Here is a 23887-nt window from a genome sequence, read left to right as displayed (position 1 = left end):
TATGTATTGTCAGGCGATGTAACATACGATGTGGTCTAAAAGAATAAAGAACGCTCATAGGCTGCTCTCCTGTGACGTCACATCACGCCACTACCCTACAACCAACGGTCCAAGCTGGCCAGCCAGCAGTCCACCCGGAGTCCACCACCAGACACCGTCATGTAACCTCCGCGTCCCGTCCGTTCCTTTACGAGCGGTCCTAGAGCAATGTTACTCTAAATGTGTAGTTTAATTATTCTTCCCGACCCATAGAGAGTACAGTGTCGACCCGCATACATTACAGTGTTGGTAGTCATTTTTCATTTAAATACACTTGAAAACATTAGAACAACAGATAAACATAACATTCACTACACTGAGGTTATCCTTGTTTACATAAAGATTCAGTTTAGCCAACTGCAAGTTTGCATTGGCCCATCACAAAACAGTTGATGCCAACTCTGAACAACAACAAAACATAAATTCTCTTCTAGCACAGTCACAGTGTATAACAGTAATGAAGTGTACAAATATTGAAAATTAATTGTTCGCATTAAAAAAATTATAAAACCTTTGAAAGGTTGAGTATTGGGGATTGACGAGAAACATATTGCGTAATACGTTTTGTTAGTTACGACACTATGTCTTTTGAATAACAAATATTACGCTTGAGAGACATGGTGTCGTAAGTACAGATACGTCAGTATGTTCCTTGTATAATTGTGATAAAATTAGTTACGACCAACCTTAAGGTAGCTATAATGGTAAAACGACAAGAGACAGATACGACAGTATGTCTATTCAATAGAGCACAACATTAGTGGAAAAGCAGTCTTATCTCAAAATCGCCGATTTTGTAGTTTCGACACTATGTCTCTTGCACGACAACCTGTTGACACTTTCTTCTGAAATTTTCCAAAGAAACTAAAATATTTGTTTACATTAACATTTTAGAGAATATCAACTATACAGCTCTTAATTCGTATTTTGGCTTATATATTAAAGCCAAATTTGGTATTGTAATGCAGATTATAAAGACAAAGTTACTACATAACCTTAACTCCATTGCACCAGTGATAAAATTAAAACATTTAATGAATTGAAAATACTTTTTAAACTCAGTCATAAAACCCACTTCACAAACACATTTGTGAATCGTCAGATTACCATATTACCATCTTCATGATTATCGTGATGTAGGCCACATTGAACAGAACAGAAGAGAAAAATTATTTATTTCCAAAACATATACACCTATATACAGATGATAAATTGTAAATGACTCTTTTACTATACTTACTAAACGGCAATAAAAATAAAACAGTTTAATTTTAAGTGCAGTAGTTGGATAAATATTATTTATATAATTTAAGTATGAGTTATTAAACTATATATTACAGATAAACATATAGTCTACAATGGAAATTAGCCTACATGGGCAAGCAGCCTGTACGTAGGCTAGAGTTTACTGTACGTTTTACGTACTAAAAAGTTTAATGTTATCTAGATGTCGAAAAAAGTGTTACTGTTACGTGTTGGTGTGTTTTAAGGCATAAAATGTAGAAATATTTTGTTGTGTGATGAAGGAGATAAAGAGATAATACTGTTGTATTAGACAAAACCATCAGTAGAAGTAAGACCACATACACAACACTGTGTATGATGAGCACAGGGGGGGAGGGAGAGAGGTCTAGGTGGTTGGGCCCCAGTCTGAGTGAATGAAAGTCTCGGATCCTTAAACTCCAATTTGTAACAACAGTTCTGTGACATTATATTTAAAATTTGAAATAGTACCTGATTCAAATAAATTTAAATGCTAAAAATTGTTACATATGTTTCTAAATAGAATATGTGAAATATAGTAAGAATTGGTTTTTGAAAAACGATTTATCTAATCTAATTACATAGATACCAACATGTTCTGAATATCTTGTTTGGTGAGAGTGCAAAATTTCTGGGAATATTATATTAGCATTTTTGTAGATGTGAAGTAGTAAATCTTTTATATGTAACTGTCGTAGTGAAAGTAGGGAGGATTCCTGAAAGAGAGAGTCAGTTGGATAACGCATGTTTTTCCTCAAACTTGCCTTTACATTAATCTGTTGTTTTAAAAAAGAGGCTGAATTTATCTGGCACATAATTTTTATTTTAGCTATATCATCAGTGTTGCTACTTTAATGGTAACCTTCACATCACAGTTTTTTCACTTGTTGGATCACTTCACCTTTATAAAGTTTTAAAATATTGTCTTTTGTAAACCAATGGACAATATTCATATCGTCACATATCATTTTTCAGCTGCAGAAAAGTTCAGGTGATTATATATACTGATTTTAAAATATTTGTTCGTACACTATAACATTCCTTTTTTTAATTTTGGCCACCACTCGTTAAAACCAAGTACCGTAAACCGGGGCCTACTTTGCTCCATTTTTCTGCACTTTTTTAACAAATCACAATTTTTACAAAAGCTGTTATAGATAAATTATCGGCAATGTTTCAAATTGACTTAAACCATCCAAAGAACATGTTTGAATACTTAAATGACCAGTTTACCATGCTTTTCTATTTTTTTTAGTTTTTTGAAAAGTGGGGTAAAGTTACCCAGGGGTTTAGGTAACTTTGCCCCACTCAGAAAAGTTAACGGTTTCTCATAGTAAAAAAATAAACTGGGGCAAAGAAACACCCTTGATTTGAGTATTATAATATGTCCTAAGAAGTGGCTGACACTAACAAGAGTTTTAATAAATACATTTTAGGAATATTTGTGAAAATAAAACATCGTATAGGTACAGATGTCTATATTAAACCTCATGAAAAGAGTATAAAAACATGTTATTAAATAAAAAATGGTATTAGTTAAGTCTATCAACTTCAAAAGTTAGTTGACAGATATAAGCTCGGGGACGCTGAACATGCCCCTGTTGTTTATTTTGTTTCGAGGATTTATACTACCAACAATCTCTTCCCAAGAGTAATTGATTGAATCCTTTTTTTCTGGCCATTTCCTATTCCCTTTGGCGTCTTAAACATAGCACTCACTACTGCACCTTCTTCTTTAAAACTGTCAATAATGCCAGGATAATATTCATCTTGATAAATCACAACCACAAAGGTGTCCACTTCCTTTCTTATTGGTTGAATGGTTGGTTTGTTTTGTTTCCTGTTTTCTTCATCTATCAATTCAAGTTGTTTTTTACGGAATAATTCCCAGTCTTCATCTGAACTGTGTCTGAAATTTAATTCCATTTCACTTAAAATATCATCATCCGTATCGGTACCACTGTCCTCATATTGTCTGCGACTTCTCTTTTCAAGTGGCTTCTTAGTTTTGGTTTTGAGTCTTTTATTAGAGGCTTTGCTGTTGCTGCCGGTATCAGGGGAAATTAGAGTGTTATTTAGCATTTCTTCATTAGAGAGGCTTTTACCCGCAGGAAGTACTATCTTCTTCCTTCTTTTAGTGTTTGTGGAAGTTTTCGCCTATTATGGATTTGGTTCTTTGTACAAGGTCTATAAATGCTGAGCTTACAGCTGAGGGTTCAACTGCTTTTTGGCCTAATCTGTCTAAAAGAGGTTGTATATCACATGGATATATCCCAGTTTTTCTAAATCCACTTTCAAGCTTTTTTTTCATGTTGGGCTCCAAGTCTTCTAGAAGCTTTTTCAGTAATGAAGGGAATACATGTTTGGGCAAAACTCCTGCTTTCATACCGTCTGGGGTATCTTTACAGTTACTTAAAATCTTTCTCCAAGCGACCTTTGTTGGTCTAAAAAACGCAACATCCAGTGGTTGTGTTAGGTGGGTACTGTTTGGCGGGAGACATAAAAAACTAATATTGTTTTTCTCTACACTTCTCAAAAATACTGACATTTAAGTGGCTTGATAGGTTATCCGCAATCACAACTGTTTTTCCTTTTGATTTCCTAAGCCGTGGCAGGCACAAACTCTCGAACCATTCATTGAAAGCCGGTCCGTCAAACCACCCATACATGTGCTCAAATAACGAGTATTTTTTGGCCCTCCTTCAGTCCAAACGTCCCACATCTGGGTTCCTTTATACACAACGAAAGGTAGCAATATTTCACCAGCCGCACTGCCGCAAATCGTAAGAGAGGTGCTTGATTTGGAAAAATTACAACATTTTTCAGGCCACGGCGACAAATAACTTTCTTCTTTAAAGGATCATCTGACAAATTGGTCTCATCTAGATTCCAAATATTTTCAAGTGGCACGTCTTTGACAACTTCTTGCAAAGTTTTTAATATAATCCTGAAGTATATCTTCAGTAACTGCAGCTCGGCTTCTTTTTATGTTGGATGCCATGCGCTCTTTCAATCTTGGTTAACATTTCAAGAAATGTTTCATCCACTCAAGGCCAGGCTTGTTCCCTTGAAAATCTTTAATTACACAGCTAGTTCTCTCTAAGTAACTTCTTACGACATACCTGAGATCTTCCGTAGTTATCAGAAAGCCAAAATCACTCAATTTTTCAATGTATGACACAAAGGATTCCTCTTCATCCCTTGAAAATATTATGGGTTTCCTTACTTGTTTGGTATGTTTCTGTTTAAGTTTGTTTAAAATTGTTCGTCTTGGTATATTGAAGTGTTCTGCAGCTCGACGATGGCTGTATAAACCATCCCTTATTGCTTGCAAGCATTCCTCTAACTGCTCTGGTGAATAATCTGCATAGCGTCGAGCACAAAGTTTGCGTTTGTAAGCTCAAACCATCTGAAAAAAACAAGCTCTAATATAGTAAGCAGAGGGATAAATGTTTTTAAAACTTACCTTGATAATTACACAGAGACTTGTAACAGATATGCACATATACATTTTTATCATATCCTAAAAAAACAAGCTAAACATTGCTGAAAACAAGTGAGATCTTAGTATGGGGTAACTTTGCCCCACTCTTGTTTGTGGGGCAAAGTTACCCCATTTTCAACAGAAACATAACCTAGGAAACTAAAAAAATGTAAGTTAGAAAACACACTTGGTAGGAAGCGTTTTGCGATGTAATTTTGTTTACAAATAGTTATCCTACATAAATAAACACTTTGGCTTACCTTTTCATGTGTGAAAACGTGTTGCAAACACCACTTTTTATCAAAGTAAAATCACAGCAAATGTTGGTACAACTTTTCCAAACACATAAATCAACTCCAATATGGCAGAATGGTCTGAAAATGATATTTGGCATTGCTAGTGGTGCTACCTACTGGTTAAGCTAGAAACAACGGGCTGCCAGTTCATTGAATTTCCACCAGGTTTGTGAGGTAACTATTTTCGTCACTGGGGTAAAGTAACCACCTGAGGCGCAAAGTAGCCCCCGGTTTACGGTACGTATATCCTAGTTTTGTACTATTTTTATAATTAACTCATTTTGGGTCTACCAATGTAAACCGTATTAACTATCTTTAGTTTTTGCTCTTCAGTAAATTTAGTGGTAGATTTCTTCCTACAATCATAATCAGGACTTTTAGTCTTTTGCTGATATGTATATATATATATTCTTCATCGAGACAACAAGGCAAATTCAATCTTGGTACTGGAAATATCTCAGACCAAAATTAAATGACTAAGATTTAAATAATCAGAAGTACACACTTTTGACCGAAATAGGCTTTTCAGCCCTACGTATGTATATATATTTTCTTCATCAGGACAATAAGGTCAATTATATTATGGCATTGGAATTATCTTTGACCAGAAGTAGATGCTTTTTGATCAAAGTAGGTTTCTGAAACCTCCATATGTATATATTTTCTTGATCAGGGCAATAAGGCAAATTCAACTGTGGCACCATAAATACATTAGACTGGAAGTGAATTGAAACATCCAGAAATTGACACCTTTTTAATCTAAGTAGATTTCCGAGACCTACTTATGTACATATTTTCTTGATGGGGATGTCTAGTCAAACTCAGCTGTGGCATCAGAAATAGAGTGTATTAGAACAAGAAGTGCTCCTGCACACTTAAAATGTAATATAAGGGTCAATCACAATTTCGCTTAACCTCTGATCTTCCTAAACATGAACAGGGAAATAATAAGTACCTGATGTATGCCTACTTACATTTTGAAAAATACCGTAAGACTCCATCAAATTACACCATAAGTGCTTTTACTAAGAAGAAAATCACTTTGTTTCTGAAAATTGAGTGCAGAACCACAGGTAATTTTGTATGTACAAAATATATTCTGTTAAACATACTAAACCTTGATAGAGAAATCATGTGGTAAATAAAAATTTATTCAAGGTAGTGTTATATTATGTAGCTGATGAATAAACAAAAGAGCCTCTACAATTTTTTAGTTTCTGAGGAAGCTACAGTCACTGGTTGATTATGGATGAAATGTTATACATTATAATACACTTTGTTCATTTTCTGCATTGTATACTTGATGGAAGTGGTCTCACAAGTATTGAAGACATTTTTTTTACTTCTACAAAATTGTATTACAATTTAATAAAAATATAAATTCTTATCAAAACTATTATATTTGCTCTACATTATATAAGTTGAGTTTCATATTATTATTTTGCTTATTTATTAATAAAAATGTAAATAAAAAACTTACCTCCATTAAACTTAAGAAATAATAAGGGTCGTCTTCAAGTATCAAGAAATTGTATTCACTCGCTATTTTGTAAAGTTCTTTTCTGCGCTGAAGAGAAAGATTCCTGCCAGTTGGATTACAGGCTGTTGGATTGATATACATTAACTGTAACATAAAACAGTAATTATAGTTACAAAATACAATATAGTTAATTAATTCTTAACTCATCCTAAATTACTGTACTTTAGCAAAATATACTATAAAATGTACATAAGTTACAGGAATAAAACAAAATTTAAATGCAGAGGAAAATGTTTCTAATTTTAAGTAGTGTATAATATTTTTAAATGGTGTAGGATTAAGAATTTACAAAAAAAAACTTATGCTACACAAAAATCATATATTAGCTATACTAGCTAAATATTTGCTTTTCATATTGATCTAAGTTAGAAGTTTTTTTGTATTTATGTGTTTTACAACCATAACTAGTTGTATTTCAGATTGGTTTATGTAGTTCTGGGTTGTACGGAACACAAATATATTGTGTTTCCTTTTTCAAATTGTAATCCTTTGTTACTTTGGTTTTAATTTCTCTATTTATCAATCAATGTACCAATTATTTTACGATTGTATCCATTTGTTGTCTAGTATTTTATTAATTGTTTTTCTTCATTTAAATTTTCTTCTTTCATAGAAACATTCATAAGCCTGATACATAGCTTGAATGAAACACAGGCTGAAATTTTAAGGGATAATTAAATCAGTTTGCATAGACTTTCTGTCAATGTGTGTTAATGTGTTTCTGTTAATGTGCGTTTCCCTTTTTGTTTTGAAAAAGTTTATTTTCTCTTTTTGAATTTCGGTGGTAAATATTTATTGTATGGGAAAGAGAACCTAAGTAAACTAGAATTTGTTTGGCTCCATTATTATGGTTGTTTAATAAGCATAGAATGTTATAAACATATCTAATCCAATATATTATCTTGTTTTTAAAAGGATTCACTTCGTGAATAATTCTATTTTTTATAGTTTACAAAGAATTGAATTGAACTTTGTATGTCATTTTGTTATGTTTACCTAGATCTCCTCAACTTAATTGATAAAAAGGACAGAGTATTATATCCCTTCAACTTTAATTAAAGGATGCTCCTGTCTGTATGATAAGAGAACATTCGTTGAGAATGACATGATGCTGTAGAATATTAAGCATGAGTTTGCAGATAAATTGTTCTTTTATTTATTTGGAAATGTAGAGTTTGTGACAAAAGTCATATTTTAATACTTTTGGGAGCCACAATCCAAAACTCTGCCCTAGGCTACATCTAGTCGGCCCTCTTTGTAAGTAATCAAAACATATAAAAGTAAGATAGCTTTACTTTATTGTGGTTATAAAACTGGCAATTTCTGAAAAATGGATTTATCCATCTTCACAAAAAAAATAGTAAGGCTAGGGAAATTTTTGAAGTATAAAATTTTTAATTTACAAATTTGCTCTTTATGTATTACATGATCAAAATTATGTATGGTATTTGACATATCTGGTATACTTTATTTACATTTTTACATAAAAATATGAAATTTAATATTTTTTTTAGATTTTTTAGGTGGTTTAAAGACAAGAAGATAATTGGGAATGAAAAAATAAAGTTGTAGTATGTATTATGCACTTCCAAATTATGTTTCATATATCTCCATACAGCTCTTTATTTGGGAGCCTTGAGTTTTTTGTAAATCCTAGCAAAATTTCTAAAAATGAGGTTGTGATAGGGGAGAAAGAAAAGAAAGAAAGAAAGAAGAAAGAAAAGAAAGAAATACTTCTTTATTGAGGCGAAATTAGGACCACATGGTCCTTTCTTACATTTAACCTCTTAAAAAATTAATCTTAATAATGCAAATTAAGGCTAATTAACTATAACTTACGGTATTCCATTCACTCTTCCATTCACACAGTCACGATTCAAAGAGTAGCCCCGCCGCCCGCCACGATCATCCGGTCCAGGTATTTTCGTCTCAGCTCCGCCACAAACCGTTTTCGGCTCTCAATTTGTTTGACAGGATCTGGTAAGGAGTTCCATAATCTACAGGCGGTAACGGTGAAGGATCGGTTATAGGTTTTGGTTCTGTGTATTGGAATTCTGAGACTTAGTGCACCAGACCGAGTTTCTCTTGCGCCACTCCCCGCCAAAAACTGAAAGTTTTCAGATAAATATTTTGGTAAATCCGTATTAATAATAGAGTGCAACAATGACAAAATTCGAATCGATCTTGGATCAGCTAATTTTAGAATTGATGATTGAATAAAATATGGTGTAACATGATCCCTTCGACGTAAATCAACCAGAAAGCGAATGCAGTAATTTTGTGCTCTTTGCAGTTTAGTGCTAAGGGCTACAGTCATGTCATTGATTACAGAGTTGCAGTAGTTAAAGTAAGGAAACACAAGTGACTTGATCAACAGAAGTTTAATGTGAAATGGTAGAAGTCCTTGCATTCGTTTCAGTGTGTGCACAGCAGAGTACACCCTGTTACAGGTGTACACCACTGCATCGGTCCATCCAAGTGTGTTGCTTATGATTAGTCCTAGACTTTTTACCCTTTCAACGTATGGTAAAAGTTTTCCGTCTACAGTTATTTTCGGTGTATTTTGTAGGTCAGTGGAGCTGGCAAGTCGTTGATGACAGACAATCATGGGTTGGTTTTATCCAGGTTAAGTTTAAGTCCATTTTTTAAAGCCCATTGAACAAGCCGTTGTATGTCTTCATTCATCCACTTCACAGTCTGGTTTATGTCGATAATGTTAAAGTGTGAGTAGATTTGTAAGTTATCAGCATAACAGTGAAATTTGCAATGTCGCAATACAGTGTTAATGTCATTTATGTACAAAATAAAAAGTAGTGGGCCAAGTATTGATCCTTGCGGAACTCCGCAGGTCACAGTTCTGAAATCAGACATTGAGTTGTCATTGCACACACACTGCTTTCTGTCCCTCAGATATGATTTTATCCATGCTAAAGCATTTTCAGAGAAACCTAAATTTTTAAGCTTTTTAAATAGAATATTATGAATGATTGTATTGAAGGCCTTGCTGAAATCGAATAGAACTAGTAAGGTATAAAGACCTCGATCCATGGCTAATCGAATGTCATCAGTTATTTTCAGAAGTGCAGTTTCTGTACTATGGTTTTGGCGAAAGCCAGACTAAAAAACATTAATAATATTATTTTTAGACAAGAAATCTGATATTTGGGAATGTACTATTCGCTCAAGGCCTTTCGAGAGAGCTGGTAAGATACTAATTGGTCGGTAGTCTTGGGGTTCAGATGGAGATTTAATTTTATTTAGTGGACGAACTAAGGCGGACTTCCATTGTGTGGGGAAAACACCTGTTGTGAGAGATTTATTATAAATTGCTGTAATGACAGGGAGAATAGCAAAAAGAATTTTCTTAACTAATAAGATTGATATGTTGTCTGAACCCGTAGCATTCGTTTGTATACGCCTGATTGCTTTAAGGACATCTACCTCTAATACTGGATTTAAACGAAACTGGCTGTCTGAGGGAATATTATGGGTTTGTTGACTCAATTCATCTAAATGGGTTTGAACAACTTCGGTGATAGATTTTTGAGAAAATGATGAAAAATACTCGTTTAGATCATTAAGTGAAATATTAATAGAGGCAGGAGAGGGTTGCTTACCAAAACCAAGCTTCTTGACATTACTCCATAACGCAGTTGTCGATTGATTTCTGTCTGAAAACATTCCATTTATGTATCGAAGACGGGAATTTCTAATTTGTTGTTTGACTTGGTTACGAAGATGGCGGTACCGTATCATTAAGTTGACATCTCTAGAGCGCCGAGCCCTCCGAAACAAGGCATCTCTTTCGGCCATTAGACCGAGAATATTCTCGGTAATCCAGGGAACGGGTCGTTTCTTATTAATTCGCTTGGTAACAAGAGGGGCATGTTTGTCATACAGCTTTAATATAAGAGAATTTAAAGAGTCAATCATCTCATCAACAGTCTCCTTATTCTGCACGGAATGCCATGGGTATGAATAAACATCCGCAAAAAATGCAATTTCATTCATATTTCTGTATGATCTGTAAGTTATATATTTTTCTTTAGGTTTGGGAACTTTTAATGAAAGGGCACAGAAAATTAAATCATGATGGGAAATTGCCGGAATTGGAAGCTGCCCATGGTGTAATGATTCCTCAGGGTCCGAGACTACCATAAGATCTAGCCAGGTGGCGGTTTCGGCAGTGTGGTGCGTGGCGTTCAGTGGTAGTATAGTCAGGTTGCAGGATTGAAACATCCTAGTGAGCTGTATAGTGTTGTGATTGTTAGGTTTCAGAAGATCCGTATTAAAGTCACCCATAATCAAGACACGGCCATAGCCCGGGAGAAGGCGCAAGAGAGTATCCTCAAAGTCATCCATATGCCCCACCTTAGGCGGACGGTAACATAATCCTAAGAGAAGTACCTCTGAAACAGACACATTAATTTCTAAAAACATAAATTCCGGTTTAGCCGAATACTCCTGCGGTGTAGAGTACAAGTGCTTAACCCCAAAATTTTCTTTTATAAATACACACACACACCCCCACCAATTTTGGACAATCTATCATTTCTGAAAATTAAATAACCCAGAAGTGCTACCTCACCGTCAGGAATACTCGGCTTTAACCAAGACTCAGATATAGTAATGACATCAAACATCTGATTCATAAAAATAGTTCTAACTTCATCTATATGACATCTAAGCGATTGAGCGTTCAGATGAGCTGCTTTAAATTGTTTGCGATAGGGAGACATACTATTGATAAGGAGTTGGGCCGTGGTGATGGGTTGCGTGATAAGGAGGTTAGGAGGGGTGATGGGTTGCGTAATAAGGAGGTTAGGAGGGGTGCGGGGGGGGAGCAATGGGAGGGGGAGGACAAACCGGTCGCGAAGTGTGAGCGGAGTCGTGCGGGCCTGCTATCCTAGACCCACGGCCCCCCAGACACGGCGTCGGCACGGGGACGCGGACACTCTCATTACCGTGGCTACACACATACACACACAACAAGCACATAATATTCATACAATTTACAAACATTCTATAATATATGTGACCATATGCAGGGCACAACTTCATTGCCAACCTTGGCCACTAGCCCTCCGGCTCCAGAGTAAAATAAAAAAAAGTACGTAATTTTTAACTGAACAAATAATTTAAATAAAAATAACAACTTATAGCTTAAAATTATCCGCTAAATGATATAAATATTAAATGAAACCATTCTATTATTTAAACCATTCTATGTTAAATAAGCAAAACCTGATATACTAATATATACATACACATGCATACACACATACATACGTACATACACACATACATACACATATACACATACATATACATAAAATATTAACCGCTTATTATAACAGCCTATAATAAAGTATTGAAAATAAAATAACAATAACTTAACTAATCTGGCTTTCATTATTAAAACATTATCTCAATTAACAATTATTGGAATATGTAGTAATCAACTATGTTACACAAAATCAAGTTTATTTATTGGCTAGCATTATCATAATCTATATTAAAAAAAAAAAGTTTACTCTCTTACATAAAGCTCAGAATAAAAACATAAAGTCAATATAATTATTTAAAAATTTTAAAACAAGCTCAGGCACTTTACCAAATAAAGCATTTTACTGTAACTTAATTAGTTCGTTTTAACGGTGCCACAATGGAAATAAAAATCAACAAAAATTTCTCTTACTACTGTTCAGTGTCGTGTCTCGCTACTCCAGGTCTGCCATGCGTGTTGCCACACCCTTTCTTCCATCCTCGGAGGATGGGGATAGGGTAGTTATAAGATAGTCAGAAGTTAGGTTTGTTTGTCCCATGTGAAGTATTTACATGTAGCTCAAGAATAAAAGTTTAAAATATTTTATATTTTATGTTTTAGGATTTGTATTGGGATCTTCTCTGAACTCATGAGGTACATGAGTGGGTAGGAAACATTATCACAAATTTACTCACATTTTTAACGAGATTTTAACAAGTGTAACAGAATATTTAAATCAGTTATATTGCATCATTTAGTCCAAAATCGTGGTGATTCTCGAATTAAAACTATACAGAAAATTAAAAAAGTGTCCAATAGGGTTTTACTGATACTGAGGAATGATATGATTTAAAAAATGGATGTACTTTAGTGGACCTTTTTCTGTCAGATAAACGGGTCGGATCAACGAAGCAACTGACCAATATCTTGTTAGTGATGATATTACCACTGTTTGTGTTTATTAATGAAAGAAATATTTTCTTACTACCATTTCTTTTAATTTGTGAGAAAAATTATACTTTGCACTACACAATGACTCAAGTGACACACCAAAAAAGGCCATCCAAACTTTTTAACAGTACCAGAAGCACTGGACTAATAGTGTGAAGTACCAAGGACCCCCCAAATGTTTTTATAATAGGATTCATAAGTTGTTATATACACACTATTAATACAATACCTTAGGTAGGGGTTTGTCTTCTTGAACTCTCTCCTCTAGCAGACGACGGAGTTGATGTGGTTGAACTCCGTCTTTGTCTTGTTCCAAGCCAATATACTGTGGATTATATGGCCTTAACTATAACAACAGACATATTGCATTATAAAACACTGTACAATGTATACTGTGACCTTATATGGAATTCTGCTTGCATCTGTCCAGTAGCCACTATATGAATAAACTGGTGATACATAAAAAAATCAAATGATACATTTAACAAAGTACACTTTAGTATGTTGTATGATGGCTAAATGTTGCTCTATACTCCCTTCTTTAACAATACAAACTCAACCAGTTTAATAAAATTAACTATTTTTTCAGCCGTTTCCAATTGTGAGTTTTTTCAAGTCAAGAATCATAATCAGAGTTTACTGTCTCATAGCAGTTACATCATTCTGTCTATATGTTTTTTTTTTACATTATAGTGTTTTTTTAGGTAACCAATAGAAGTTGAAATTTTGAACATACACTATTCTTATGAAGACCTATAATTGAAAAGTTTTACAACAAAGTCTAAAATGGCGACTGGTTACCAACTTTTATGTTAAATTCCACAGAAAACCTCACCCTCTTTGAAAAATTTACATGGTACAACTTGATATTTACATTGATTGCCTGTGAGAATAAAAGAACTCAACTTTAAGAGCTTTAAGTGTAAAATTTATATGTGGTTGGTTTTAAATCCTTTTTACAGTATACACAAATTTTATTGTCTTGTATTTATTGTCAAATTGTCTTATATTTTATTTTAATGTTATATTATGGTTGTTGCATCTTTGTTGTTTGGCTGTTTTTCTGTCTAAGGCTTAAGTCATTATAAATTGTTATTGTTGGTAAGGGTATTGCTTATGGTTTTATTAAGATGTTCTCTAATTTTACATTGTAAATAATTATGACATAATACATAATTCAATGTATTATTTATTATAAATTTTGACAACATCTATTGCATGATATATTAATGATGAATATAGACGATAATATTGATGACAAATGTTAAGTTAAACAAAGCTTTTACTCGTAATATAATACAGAAAAACCATTGTAGAATATTTTATGAGTTACATACATGAACATGACCAATCTTGTCCATTTACCATTTCAGCCACACCACTGTAGAGTGGGATAGCGATGATGATGGGGTCGCCATGCGTCAGTATCATGTCGAAGACTGCAGCCATTGCCTCAGAAGAACCTGAGGTGACCATCAGGCTTTGCTTGGTCCAGTCCTGCGGTCCATGGATCTTGTCCTGCAAGTCCTGGAGTTGCTTCAAGAGAGGAGGGTAGCTGCAAAAATACCACTATGAGATCGCTCGGTAAATATTTGAATATTAAATTTATATTACATTTATTTAATAAATTGTTTTAGTCTTTGTATTTGAGCTACTTCTATGTTAATGACATATATTTTTTAATAACATGACACAATAAACACTAATACTAGGGCAAAATTTGGTTTAGAGTTCTTGGTAAACATGGGTCTCTCATCTCAGTCGCTTACAGAAATCATCGTTTGAGGCAGCAGCTATAGGAATAGTAAGTGTAATAAGTCACGAGAGCCAGGACTACATGAGGGGTTGGATTAATTAAATACGATCAACACCATTATTTTGTAGCAGCTAACTTCTTCCTAATTATTCATTTCCTAAATAGTACCTTTACTTTTGCGTTCTTTTATTCTCCACCCCATGTTTGATTTATATTTATTCTGTTACTAACCATGAGTTTGTGCGTTGCTTTCATTTCGATATTTAAAACATTAATTTTTTTCAACCTTAGTCTCCACTTTACTTGTGACTTCCGATTTGCCGTATTTCCAGACTTTCTGCCATAGCCACGTTATAGTTTCCATAGAAAGCATCATTTAAATATTAGTTTCACAAAATTATGTTCTGGAAGCCACAGGTCGGAATCGCTGACCTACACGTAGGTTAGTTCGGTCACATCAATCTTTAATAGGCGCTGTGATCGGTTTTACACACTGGGTTTACCCAAATTGTGGAGTCCACCTTTACATGGGATTTCCTTGTTAAAATGCTCCTATGTTTTAATTGGTTCAGCTTGGCCTCTTGTCTGTCTAACTAAACAATGACTCATTCACACCACTCACAAATACTCATAGAATACATTGAATACTGTTACTAAAGTATAAAACTTTATATTACTACACATAATCCTAATTTATTAATACAATTATATTATTTTAAACTTCTATTTTCTTACCCTGGCTAACATTGTATGTATAATTATGCTTTACTTTCACGTACAAATCTCTATGTTTAATGTTATCTTACTCCTCTTTACTATGCTTAATGTAGTCATATAAAATCATTACAAAATCTCTTATATTTTTAAGATCCTGTGTAAACCATTTTACATGTTCTTTTCTTTCTGTAGATTTTATTTTAATTTTTTTCACATAAATTATAGTATTCAGATTAAAACACTCTTTATTCATCAGGTTCTACACATAGATATAGTGAATGGCATCATAATTTACATCAATTTGTGAATAGCATAAAGGCCGGTATCGACAGTGCGAGGCTGCTCGCTGCGAATGCCTCGTGCCATCTGCCTCAGGCTGAGCTCTTCAGCTAGCAGCTAGTTTGTAACCACGAATGCTCATTGCGAGCACGCGAACCACCCGCATTCATAGTGAAGACAGTTAGAACAATATGTTTTTTTTTTTCTAGAAATGCGCAAGTTGCTGCCGCTGCTTTTGTTGTGATGGCGACGATTATTAGGAAAAAACAACAGAAAAGCGACGTAAATCCTGTTGGTGGATCATAAAATTTATCGAAATCGGTTATCATTGACTGCTATATTTCGCGCCACAAGTCTTCTCTCTTGTTTTTATTATAATATTCAGGGTGTTTCGAGTCCCACAGTAAACGTTTGGTTTCATAACACTCCACTAATTGTCTGATCATACCATGATTATCCATGATGACATTTTCGTTGTGGAGGTTTATTGGTTTGCAGTGCAGAATTGTCTTGTACGGTGCGAGGCAGACAGCGCAGGTATCCATTTGACGCACAGCTCGGAGCGAGGCACCTTTGAGCACTGCTCTAAAACCGACAAGCATACGGCTCGCCTCACATTGTGTGACGCGAACGCCTCATAGCGAGTAACCCCGGTATCCACAGTCCGAGGCAAAGCCGAGCATTCGCCACGAGGCATTCGCAGCGAGCAGCCTTGCACTGTCGATACCGGCCTTTATTGCAATAACAAGGCACAAATTACATCATAAAAACTTAAATTATATAATACATACAAAATAACTGAGCTCCAGTGTTGACATTTTTATATTTAGTCACCAATCATGAACTAATGGAGTTTTAATAAAAAAAGCTCATTTGTCAAACAAAGAGGCTTGGATGACAAATATTCTTTTAAACTTTTTTCTAATATTTAACAGTATTAGTAATAGTATTTTTTAATTCTTTGGAAGTCTATTAAAATATTTTATTCTTATAAACATAGGTTTCTTGTTAAAGGATGCAAACCTATGTGTAGGTGTACATAAGTATTTTTTTCTTAAGGAGTAACTGTAATGATCTTCTACCCGTGAGGTAAATTTGAAGTTTTTAATAGAATGTAGAATGTAAGAAAAATAGGTTATTACCTCAATAAAATAATCAAAGGCAACACATCACAATGGTCAGATAAGTTGGAATCTACTACATCACATAAGATGTTTTGTCTGGTTCATTCTTTATTTAAGCAGTACAGGTTAAATGATCTCAGTAGATTAAGAGAAGAATAACTTTCATTTTGTTTGTTTACTGATATCCATATTAAAAAAATCTCCAGACATTGTCATACTATAATAGTAATTTTTATTGAGTTGATCAAGAAGACTTTCAAATACTAAAAAAGAATTGTAAAATAAGTCTGGAGTTCGATAAATATTAATAATAACCACATTCTGATGTTTGAAAACAATTATTTTATAATAAATTTCTCATTCTCTATACTATTCTTTTCATAAAATACAACCTCTCCCGATAAGTAGTGGGCTTATATAAAAAAATCCCAGCTAAAGTGTCAGTAACCCACAGGAATATATTATAAATATTAAGCCAATGCTCGTTTACTGTTATAGCACTCCAACTAAGACTTTAAAATAGTTCTAAGGCATTTATTTATTTCTGATGGACAGTATATTGATTTGATACAAATCTAGGGGCTGACATTGTGTGTTCCTTTAGTTCAGAGTGGGAGATTGTGCGTTCTCTAAAGAAAAGAATTGTTTACTGACATCAACATTTTCCTTTTAATTCTTCCCTGCTTTCTGCTAAGTGGTAATGGATTACTCGGGCTGGTGAACTAACAATGGCCGGCGAACTGTCAGGAGCCGAAGAACCATGCAGAGTCAGTGAATTATCAGATGATATGCATTGATTTGGTAGATTGCTTGAGCACCACTACCACATCTCACCACCCTGCAGATCATCTCAGCAAGCCATTTAATCATCTTGCCCAACCAATTCAGGTACTCTTATGGCGGGTGTGTAAATGTCGCTCAGCATTGCTTGCCTCTACAAGTGACCTCTTTGAGTATTCTTTGCTTAGTTGTTTAAGAACTATGTTTGTATTTTAAACTTCTTTGTTCACTAGCAAGTAACACAGAATTATCTTTATCTATGGCTGTTACTTCCCTAGAAAATAAGCCGATTTGCTAACTTTCAAAACAGAGTATTTGCTAGGATTGAATTGAAGGCCATGGCCTTTCAATCATTGTTTAACAACCTCCAAATCAGTGCTAACCTGTTAATTGATGGAAAAAGCAAAAGCAAAGTTTAAGATGGTCTGAAACAGACGGCAAAACACTGTGTCTATCTGTTCATTGACTTGTTCATGCATCTTGCTAGTTTTGAGAAACTTTGACTAAATTTCTTTTGCACATTTGGCCACATAATTTATGTGTATCTTGCCAAAAAAATATTTTTCCTTCTTTGATACTTTTGTTATTCCTACTTACTGTATTAGTTTTTGCTAAAATGTACATGTTTTTTGAAGATATCTAACTCTTATATGAATCTAACATTCACTTTTGATCACTCTTTCACATCTCTGTTTTTTAAATATTTTTATAGTTGTCTTATTTTTGTGAAGATTTATTTGTTTCCACTTACAATACTCTATTTTGAAATTTTCACCAAAAATTGTTATCTTTATGTCTTTGCATTTTTTTTACATAACCAATAATTCTTCATTATTGGGAAAATATACAATTGCAGCAAATGGCTATGACTACTAATTTCCAAATAAATAACTATGACTTACCATAGAAATATATCAAAACTGCCAATGGAAAATTTTTGTATTTCATTGTAATATTTTAGTATGGATACTTAGTTACTCAACTCATTGTCTGTAATTTGGGCACAACAAAGCAACTTAAAACCAAAAGACACTACATTCTATCCTAACCTAATTAAGAGAGGATATCCCTCTTAAAGAAATGTTTACTTATATATTCCTCCCAATTTTTTAAAAGCAATATTAGTAGTGAATGTTGAAATAATAGCCTTACCCAAGACTTGGCAAATACTGAAGTGCTACCTCGAGATCTTTTCCATCAATTTTGTAGCTTGAACCATTCTTCAACTTCACAGAAATTTCTTGAAATGGAAAAGTTTGAACATTAGGCACCCCAACACCAAATGTAATACCCTGAGGAGGAAGGGGTTTTCTTCACTGAAATATACATAGTTATATAGCTCAATTCAAAGATATAATTTAAAAAAGAACACATGCAGAAAGAAAGACAGAAAACTAAGTGAAATAAGACTATACTTATATCACAGTCTTACTTATTTTGTCCTGAAATATCGTTTGGTGAAGTTTGATAGACTAATTTACAAATACTTTGTACAACACTTATTTTAAGTTTATTACATTTTGTTTAGCTGGCTGAATAGAGGTCTGCCATTTGAATCTTGAATCCAGTCCAAAAACAAAGTGTTAATGGACTACAGCGTTCCATAAAATTTATGGATCCATACCATTTTAATGTTAATAGAATACATTATGTTCAGTAACCTTATTATGTTAGTTATTATATACGTACAGTGTTGCCATTAAGGGCAAAACGAAATAAAGATGTTACACTTGCTGATGATAGATTTTAGATGGCAATAGTGATATTTGACCTAACTACAGTATTTTTTAGTGAAGCACTAAAGTATACTTTTTGACAAAGTCTGCCATAACTCCAAATGTGTTTGTAACAGACTAAAACATCAATACTAAATTTATTGTTGCAAATTGAAGAAGCACTGACAGTTTCAGGAAGTCTTTTTCAACAGTTATAAAAGAAACATGTTTTACCATTTTCAAACAAAAAAGTTTAACTCAGAATGCAATATTTTTCAATAGAATGTTAAAAAGCTGTTGCAAATTCAGTATGGCTGACAAGTAATTTATGATCTTACCACTGACTAGAACATTGTGTAAAGAAACAAGAAAATAAAAGTTACTACATATGAAGCAATTCTCTCTTAGAATGCAAAGCATTCTTCTTTTTGCCTTAGTTTTGAAAGAATAGTTGTAGACGATGATCATTTCTTTTTAAACTAGTTTATCAACACCTTTTACAGTACATACTTATTAACAGTCTACAGAGTGAGTTGTTCCTCCTGACTCTGCTATAATCTTACCACTCACTAGAAATAATATTTTGTTCATAAACAAGAAACTAAAAGTTACTTATATAAAGCAATTACATAGCTCCCTTAGAATGGAAGGCATTCTTCTTCTGGCCTTAGTGTTGAAAAAATAGTTGTAGTCAGTAATCCTTCCCTGTTGGGAAGTGTCATGTGACGCCATTCGGGTTGAAGAATCGTTACATTTTTGGCAAAGACTTACAAGTGTTTGAAGCAATTTTTTATTCGTTCTGAAACATAACATATAATAAATCAAAACAATTTATACATATATATATATATATATTAGACCGTATATAAAACTCTCATTAAAATAAAAACATTTTATAAATTAATATTGAATCTTGATAATTAAAATCTCAATCGCCTTTAAATCCTTGATAAGTATTATTTTTAATACTGCAGAGTTCTATAGTTCAGAGTACTGCAGAGTTATAACTTACTGAGTTTTAGTACAGAAAGAGGCTCCCATTTGGAATCGACTGCTTGAGACGGAGATAGGGCCTCGCTTTCTTGTTTATCATTACCATTCATATTACCTTCTTTACAAATAAGATCTAGCAGATCATCATTAAAATAAGGCTACATATTCCGAGGGCTTTGTATTTTCATCAAAGAAAGTTCTGCCGATCCCACACAATTAATTTTTTTCTGTTTTTCTTATAGTAAAAGCCTCTGGATTGTTCTTTTAATAGATATACAGTGTGAGTTAAAAGTAAGGATACACTCTGACTTACATAGACTTCGATAGACAAACACTTTCCTTACAAACTCAAACCTGTTTTACAATTATTACCTGCAGCTGCTGCAGGCAGGCCTCTCTTATCTTATCAGATTTGAGGAAGTCCAGTATCATTTTCAGTCTCTGGTTGGAATTAACAATTTAAATTAAACTAGATATGTTAAATATTTGGATAAACGAACTTAATATAACCATTGACATAATAACAATTAATGAAAATTGGCTTGAAGAAGAATTACTTTTATATCATCCACTAGGTTTTAATTTAGTCAGTAGTTATTGCAGAAACCCTCTCCTTGAGGAGTAAGCTGTGTATATGCGATGGAATTTCAGATAATTAGTTTGTAATACTATTTTCTTCTATTGTTTTTGAAGCTTCAGCAATTTTACTAAAAAAAGAAAATTCCATAATTGTAACTATTACAATATACCTATTGTTACTGTATATTGTATACCTGATTCCAATGTTAACAATGTCTTCTGTTTACTAGAAACACTTTTACAATTTTTATCAAAAACACAAAGAAACTTTTCTTTTGTCTGGAGATTTTAACATAAATATAATTAAAAAATCATTTGAAAAGGTGTTCTTTCTTAATTTATTATGCACATTCAATATGTATGACTTGGAACGTGGAAAAAAACGAGAGGAGAGAAACATGTTTAGGCAACATTATCACTAATATAAGTACAGCAAATCTTAAATGTAGAGTAATAGAATCTCACCTGTCTGACCATGCTGGCATCTTAGTGCTCTATATAAATCTAATTTAACAAATATACAATGTGCTGTAAGAACTAATAACATATACAAGAGTGGTGATAGTTTTAAAGAACTACTTCTTAAATTAGACTGGACTAGGTTTCAGTTTTTTATATATAGTTGAGGAGCCATTTTATTAATTTATTGACTAGTTTATATGAAGAAACATGTTATTTAAATGAAGTTATAGTTAAAAATTCCAAAGGCCAAATAACTGTTGGAAATCTGTGTACAAGGAAGTTAGAAAACTATAAAACCTTGATTAAGGGAGAAAAGCTATTGGCAAATGAAGATTACATTAATATGTCTAAAATAAATGTAAAGCCTCATGGAATATTATCAAAGCTAAAACAAACACAGGATCAGAATCTAATGAGTCTCCTATTGATTCTAATGTTTTGAATGAATATCTTATACATTTATCGATTGATATGAGTAAAACACAAGTACCTGCTGATTTAAGTGTAGCTCTTAACTTAGTAAATAATTATGTAAATAGTTGTACTCCAACAAATACGTTATATTGCAAAATAATTGTTGTTGAAGATGTCCTAAAGTGTGCTTCTGAATTAAATCTATCTGGTAGTGAAGATTACTATGGGTTTTCGAATAAGATTACAAAACAGATTATCAGTGTCATAGCTGAACTACTAACTTATCTATTTAATTGAATGTTAATTGAAGGCAAAATTTTGTCAATGTTTAAAAATAGCAAAAGTGGTTCCTATTTATAAGAAGGGTGATAAAGATAAAACAAACCCTTCCAGTTATCGTCCCATGTCTTTAATACCTATTTTATCAAAATATTTGAATACTGTATTAAAAACCAATTAATTACAAACCTTTTTCATGCTGAATGGTCTCTTATGTAAATAGCAGTTTGGGTTTTTTACTGCTAAAAGCTGTAGAAACTCTAGTTGGTAATGTTATTCATAATTTTGAATATAAAACAATATCATCTGCAACCATAATTGATCTAAAGCCTTCGACAGAATACCTCATGAGTTACTTATAAGTAAACTGTATTCATATGGTGTGCAAGTTAGTTAGTTAAATTTTTTGTGTCTTATTTGAAAAATAGAAAACATGGTTTTTCAGGGTTCTAATTGGTTTCTTATAAAAAAATATTCAAATTGGTGCTGTAATTGTGAATTTCTACACAATTACAGTTGGCAAGAAACTCAATGCTTATTTCTAGTAATTTTTTATAACTTTAATAAAATAAAATTATGACAATGGAAATTTAAGAATTAAGCAAACAAAACAATCTAGTGGGTTGTAAACAGCAATGTACCAAGTTGTTTTTGACTTTTTAGTTTTGTAAAAAAAATTATACCTGCCATTTTTCACATTGTAATGATCAAAGTAGATACATTGCTGTTAATATATTATAATGTACTTTATGACATGTTATTTGTACAGTAATTTTCTTGTAGTTTAGTAATGTGAATTTTTATATGTTTCACACTTTCACAAACCTTAACACAATGTTAAAGATTGTAGGTAAAGATTTGTTCTGCTTTTAGATAAAAAAGTATAGATAAACGAGTTAGAAAGTTAATCACATAATAACTGGTGAAGCTAAAATTATGGGAGTTACTTTAAAATTTAGCTTATTTATTTGTGAGTATAGACCTGTAGAGCAAATTATTTACAATCAGTAACTTTTAAGTTTTTGTATCGGTAATAATGAAAATAGGTACAGGGTTTTATACTTTTCAACCAAACTGCAAATTTGAAAATGCATAACTCTGAAAATTTTGATCCTATTAACACCAAGTCTTTATACGAGATAGATACAAGTGCACTTTTTTTGAGAATGTAATTTTAGAATTATATGAAAAAATTTGTTACTATATCAAATTACCATTTTAACTTTTATTCTTGACTGGATGGTTCACACAAAGTTCGGCATTGGTCACATTATGGAGTGTTTAAAGTCATTATCTTAGTCAGATAATGTAATAATTACAATTTAAAACTTTAAACTTTAACACTGAGTTTAAACACATTATGTCAATTTATCACGGCCGGTGCTATTTGCTTGAACGAGCAAACTGCCAGACTGCTCAAGCTAAATTCATTTTTTCTCAGCTGCTACACCAATGTATTGGTTAACATTAAAACTATAGCCTTCTGCAAAGAAATTGCGGTTCTTTACAAACAGTTTTAGTATCCAATTAGTATGTACACTTATTTCAGTAGAACAAGAAATATTAAATAAAAAGAGTAGATTACAATGTATGGGGGTTCTTGCCACTATTTTTCCCCAGAGCCTACAATGGACCAGCAGATCTGGATAAATCTCTAATATAGATTTTATAGAAAATATTTTGTAAATTGCGGGAACAGTGTGTGAAGAACTGCTATATCTTTTGTCTTTTGCTTATAGTTAGTTGTAAACCGTTTAAATCTTCTGTTAATGATTTCAAATTTTTGATTAATTAAATTTAAATGGTGAGTATTTTTTTTGTTTTTATAAGAGTTTTCAACATAGCATGTTTAATATTATACTGTATTGTAGTAATAATTAAATACTTTTTCTATTGTTTGCTGATATCATGCAACCATAACTTTTTAAGCAGTAACAAATTTAACATATC

At 32.9% G+C, this 23887-nt stretch overlaps 1 protein-coding gene across 1 annotated transcript in view; it reads right to left on the bottom strand.

Moving 5' to 3' along the window:
• The window catches only part of LOC124370425 (kynurenine/alpha-aminoadipate aminotransferase, mitochondrial-like), a 39302-nt gene extending 20500 nt beyond the window's left edge, over positions 1-18802 (bottom strand). The window contains exons 1-4 of the mRNA XM_046828709.1: positions 18648-18802; positions 14205-14394; positions 13069-13185; positions 6563-6706 (exon numbers count right to left, since the gene is read on the bottom strand). Coding sequence (XP_046684665.1) covers positions 6563-6706; positions 13069-13185; positions 14205-14315 — 372 coding nt within the window. The 5' untranslated portion in view covers positions 14316-14394; positions 18648-18802. The remainder of the gene's footprint in view (positions 1-6562; positions 6707-13068; positions 13186-14204; positions 14395-18647) is intronic.
• Between the last annotated feature and the right edge of the window lie 5085 nt (positions 18803-23887).

The sequence above is a fragment of the Homalodisca vitripennis genome, unplaced genomic scaffold (assembly GCF_021130785.1).
Source record: "Homalodisca vitripennis isolate AUS2020 unplaced genomic scaffold, UT_GWSS_2.1 ScUCBcl_163;HRSCAF=1458, whole genome shotgun sequence".
NCBI lineage: Eukaryota > Metazoa > Arthropoda > Insecta > Hemiptera > Cicadellidae > Homalodisca > Homalodisca vitripennis.
Note: the sequence above shows the minus strand (reverse complement) of the source record. Positions and strands in the feature narration are given on the sequence as shown.